Source organism: Brassica napus, chromosome C8 (assembly GCF_020379485.1).
Source record: "Brassica napus cultivar Da-Ae chromosome C8, Da-Ae, whole genome shotgun sequence".
NCBI lineage: Eukaryota > Viridiplantae > Streptophyta > Magnoliopsida > Brassicales > Brassicaceae > Brassica > Brassica napus.
The window spans coordinates 31971070-31976115 of record NC_063451.1 but is presented as its reverse complement, the minus strand read 5'-3'; the positions used below and the strand labels follow the sequence as shown (position 1 = coordinate 31976115).

The window sequence follows — 5046 nt, the reverse complement described above, 5'->3', positions numbered from 1 at the left end:
TTGACGCTTGTCTGGACAAGTAAGAATTGTATATTCAGAAAGATGGTGATGATAGTGGTTTGATGGAAAATCAATTTATAAACTGTAAACCAAATTTATATTTAGAAACACATACATTTCTGAAAGATGGATGGTTGGCTAGTAGAAAAATATTAAATAAAGTCTACTCGAAAGGTTATACGGTTAATCATAATATTACACGGTTAACATGTTAAAAAACACAGAGAACTAGCTAAACCAACCATACGTAATGTTAGACGGTAAACATGTTTAAAAACACAAAGAACTAGCTAAACCAACCATCTATAATGTTAGACAGTTAACATGTTTAAAAACAAAAAGAAATAGCTAAACCAACCATCCGTAATGTTAGACGGTTAACATAATAGCCGGTTAACATGTTCGAATAACGGTAAATAGAAAATTTAGAGGGGGTAGTGCCCAGTTATGAGACAATAACATGGTTCATCGTATCTCCGCCCGTTTCCGAGTAGAACCAGGTAACTATACTGGAATTGAGTAGTTGTAAAACATACAACAATCAGAAACAATGTTGTTACTTGTCATGCATCACATACTTCTGGACATATTGCATTCTTTTCATCACATGTGTTAGAGATTTGTAACCAATGATGAAAGGAATATTGGCTACACATTCGATTTCAAGAGCTGGCTAATAATTTAAGGGAAGTCCATAGTGTATATGGCTACAGAATATATAACACCTTCATTAAACTTAAATCGACATTATAAGAGTTCGATCAACATGATTCTCTTTATTTTTCATAAGAGTTATTGAAACGTAGAAAAGACCTAATAAAAAGCATAAGAGTATGATAAGCAGTACGATAGTCCGTTTTCATAGATAGAGAGACTTAGCAAAAACAACAAACACACATGTGCATGACATAAAGGAGTGACGGTAGGACGGTTTAGAGCATTCCCACGGTGGCTTCGTAAAACATAACCGCCAGCCTCTCAACTTCGCTGCCGATTTTATCAGGGGTAATGCATTTGCAGAGGTTGACACCTGCGACGGCGTGAGCTTGCACGAGAAGAAGGGCTGACACAGCAGAGTCCGCATGAGATGTATTTTGCGGAATGCTACGAGGTCTCTCAATGGGAAATGCTCTAGCATCTTTGTGCAGAAGCTGTTTACCCCATTGTTTCAGCAGGTATGGAAACATCTGAGCAATGGGAGTAACCTCTTTCACCATCATGCTGTCAGTCCTGAGTTCTATGTTGCAGTCCATCAGAACAATTGACCAGCTGCTGCAATCAACGCAAACACCGACCCAGTGTTTTCTGTCGAGAATGAAAGGAAGATAGTAACGGTCAGCGTCTGGATAACTTCGTACTCGCTCAAGTATATGGCTGGGAAACCGGAAGGACTCTTTCTTGGACATCTTAGAAAACTTGGTAAACAGTTTTGAGAGCTGGGAAACAAACTGAGTGTCCATGAACACAGGGTGGTTGGACTGGTTTGGGGGTGAGTTTAGCGTAAACTGTGAACTGATATGGCCAATGAGAACATCAACCACCTGTTATTGAAAATTAAAAACAATAATATTAAGGTACAATATTCCTAGCAGCACACCAATAACATTGCAGGGCAGATGAACAAACCTTTGGTGGCAAGGGAGAGGATCTTTGAACAAGCTCTTTTAGGTCATTGCTCTCTAGCGTTGATTGGCCAATGTGTATTGTACTACATGAGGACGTACAAGAAAGTTTAGAAGACGGTATCTTAAATAATTATACAGCTAGCAATTAATTTGACCATCTAGAATATAAACTTACAATGGTGTCTTCAGTTTATCGAGGAGGGAAGAGAACTTAGCAGCGTAATCAATGTTCCCGCCTATGTTGTCGGGATCTACAAATGCTACTCGGGCCCGATTGAGGAGACGCATGTCGCATTCATACTGTCCCACCAGAGACTTGGGTAGGGCCTTAAGTCTCTTACTTTTCCGGCAGGCACCCAGCTGATCATCCTGTTCGCAAATTTCTTTGCCAGCAGCATTTGCGCACGTAGTATCGCCTTCAGTGGCAGCCTCCTTCTGGTGCGGGCGTTCCTCCTGAGTTAGCCCTAGGGAGAAGGTTGGTTTTGGGAATGGTAACTCATGGTCAAGATTCTGCAAAATTAATTAGACTCAAATTAGGCAGAGGGAGCAGTGTGGCGCTGTGCAACCTGAAACAAAGTTGTACGTACCGTATCTGGTGAGCTTTGACTATGATCAACATCATTTTCACACATGCTAACCCCTTCAGTGACAGTCTCTTTCAGGTGTGGACGTTCCTCCTGAGTTAGACCTAGGGAGAAGGTTGGTTTTGTGAATAGTAACTCAGGGTCAAGGTTCTGCAAAGTAATTAGACTCAATTAGGCAAATGGAACAGAACTGGCGCAGTGCTACCTAAAACAAAGTGGTACATACCATATCTGCTGAACATTGCCTATGATCAGCAACTTTTCCTTCACGGCCAAGGGAATATGTTGGTGGGGGATTGTCAACGACCAACGATGCAGATGTGTTACTGGCAACCTATTAACAAGAAAATATCACTAAAGACTTAGAAAAGAATCAAAGGGAGTCATCGTGTTAATCGGCTGGTATCATAGTGTAGCCGGTTATTGAGAAACTTACATCGACATAAAATGTATTTGCTTGATTTGAGAATAGGATTGCACCGGGGGGATGGTCAGTTATCATCTCTTCATGGCTGTCGCGCTGTGTCTGATTTCCGGTGTGTATCACTGGCTGAATCCCTTGTCCTCCGTTCAGGCCCTGCAAAGTGGTGAATATTATGTATACAACCTCAGAGAATTATCTGGTTAACATAATATTTGTCTGGTTATTGAAAAACTTACATCGACAGGCAATGATGTTGTTTGGTTTGCGAATCGGATAGCGTCGTTGATAATATCATTTTGGGCGGATTCGGTATGAATACCTACACAGTGTGGTGAAGTGCGCCTGATGTCTCGATGTTGGCCATCTCTAGGGACATTGGAAACATTTTCAGTCTGCGCTGAAGAGCTAACTGGTATCTGGCCAGAAGAAACCTCCGATTTACGAACCAATTGTTGGATTCTTTCTAGGACATTGGTTTGGAAGGTGATAAAAGATTCAGAAAGCGTGCTTAATTGCCTCTCAATCCGGGAAAGATCTTCTCTAACTTTGTCTCTGACCATCGATGCAACTGATTCAACATCTATGACCTCTGAGGTTGTTGTCTGTTTTGTCTGCTTTGGCTTCACTGTTTTCTGGTTAATTGCCTCTGTTTTTGCATCTTCGCGCATCCTATTGACCTCTAGCTTAGTTACGCCACCGGTAAAGCTTGACTTGTTGAAGGGAAATTGCTGCTCGAGTAGACTCATCAAATTGTCCACGATAGGATCCTCCTCGTCGTCCGACCAGCCAAGATCAGGTGACGCTTTGAAGTGTTCTTTGTCTTCTACTATTATAGAATGAACTGCGACCTACCACGCAAAGTAAAAAAGTAACGAGAAGTCAGTGTTGGTTGCAATGGAGACAGTGCTCAAATTGTACTATTTCACATTTTGACTGAGGACGTGAATAAGTATGGGTAATGGTAATATGTACCTCTCCAGCTGCGTCAATGACGCGAGCATGACCCGGGCTGAGGCTCCGCTTCCCATTCTTATCTTCATCTACTAGATCATCTTCCTCACAGCCGTCACTTTCTGAGCCAGATGAGGATCCATCGTTGACAACCTCTGTTAGAGCAGGGATGGCTTCGACCATTACAAGCTGTAGTGAAAGCACAAATCCTTTCAGAGCAATGGTGTTTTGCGACAGTGAAACCTCCTTCCTCTCTTTAATACTACTCATGAGCATGTCAAAGGATACTCTGCCCCATGGGTATGCAAAGAAATCATCTATGTCTTTGATAAGCTCTGCGTGATCGTGTGAGATACGCGGTGTGTGCGTGGTTGGTAGAATAACAGCAGCTAGTAAAGCTAATAGAGCGTATTTCACACGAATGCAGCTATCTTTGACGGTTCTTTTCTTTAGCATTCTTACAACAGAAGTGACGGGGACCTCCTTCAGTGTCCCAAAAAGCTCCCCCCAGTATGGTTTTTCCGAGATAATTTTCTTGGCTCTTTTTTTTTGTGTGTTTGGGAAGCTTGCGACAGTTTAGCCCAGTTACATAGGCGAACTCTCGAAGAGAAAAACGTACAGGTTTGCCTGCGAAGATGAACCAAGCTTCGTGTTTGCTTGAGACTAATAGCTGCTTGGAGATTATGAAACGGCCAAAACGTCCGGAGAAAGAAGGCTTCTCCCCAATCACAATAAGCTTCCCGAACGATGAGCCCCTGATGGTGTCTACTTCTTCAGGATCGAGAGTGTTGAGTATTTGCCTAATGGCATAGGGTTTGTGGTATGGCGTTACTCTAACGCCGACTGGTTCATGGTCCACCGCGAAAATCCTGTCTGGAATGCGTAGAGGTGGAGATGAGCGATCTTCTTCTTCCATTTTGTTACTAATTTTGTAGAAATTGGGGTTTGGTGATGAACCTCGATGATAACGATGAGAGAGATGGATGATTGTATCGGAGAAAGAGGAATGAGATTTCAGAGAGTAAATATATGAATATATGTAAGAAGAGAAAGATTCACTAAATCTATTAAGATTTCTTAAATATTAAGGACTGACAAAATCTCAAACTACGTACTTCATATCTTCTATTTTAGATTTCGTAATCTCACGCCGAATTGGTACATATAGGGGTAGCAGTGTCTAGAAAATTTACAAATAGTGTTCAGAAAAGTGTTCAGAAAAGTGTCTTTTGGTGTGGTGTTAATTATGGTATAATACCTTGGTATACGTCCTAATTTCTCTATTTCTCTAATTTTATTAGTATTGAGTAGCCGACTATCAGGGAAGAACATACCTCTCTGAACATGGGACCCACCGTCATGTTATGTTGCAAAAACGCGTTGTAATCCTACCGCCTGGGATGATTAGTGTTCAGATCCTACGGCTAAAGATGAATCTTAAGACTGTTCTTCCCATGTAATT

At 41.6% G+C, this 5046-nt stretch overlaps 1 protein-coding gene across 1 annotated transcript; it reads right to left on the bottom strand.

Annotated features, from left to right (window-relative positions):
- Positions 1 to 932: 932 nt before the first annotated feature.
- Positions 933 to 4500, bottom strand: LOC106378217. The gene is made up of 9 exons (XM_013818378.1): positions 4174 to 4500; positions 3606 to 4067; positions 2870 to 3481; positions 2646 to 2786; positions 2436 to 2543; positions 2213 to 2359; positions 1801 to 2135; positions 1627 to 1708; positions 933 to 1541 (listed from the first exon to the last, which is right to left on the bottom strand). Exons 1-9 carry the CDS (start codon positions 4498 to 4500, stop codon positions 933 to 935), a joined length of 2823 nt encoding a protein of 940 aa, XP_013673832.1.
- Between the last annotated feature and the right edge of the window lie 546 nt (positions 4501 to 5046).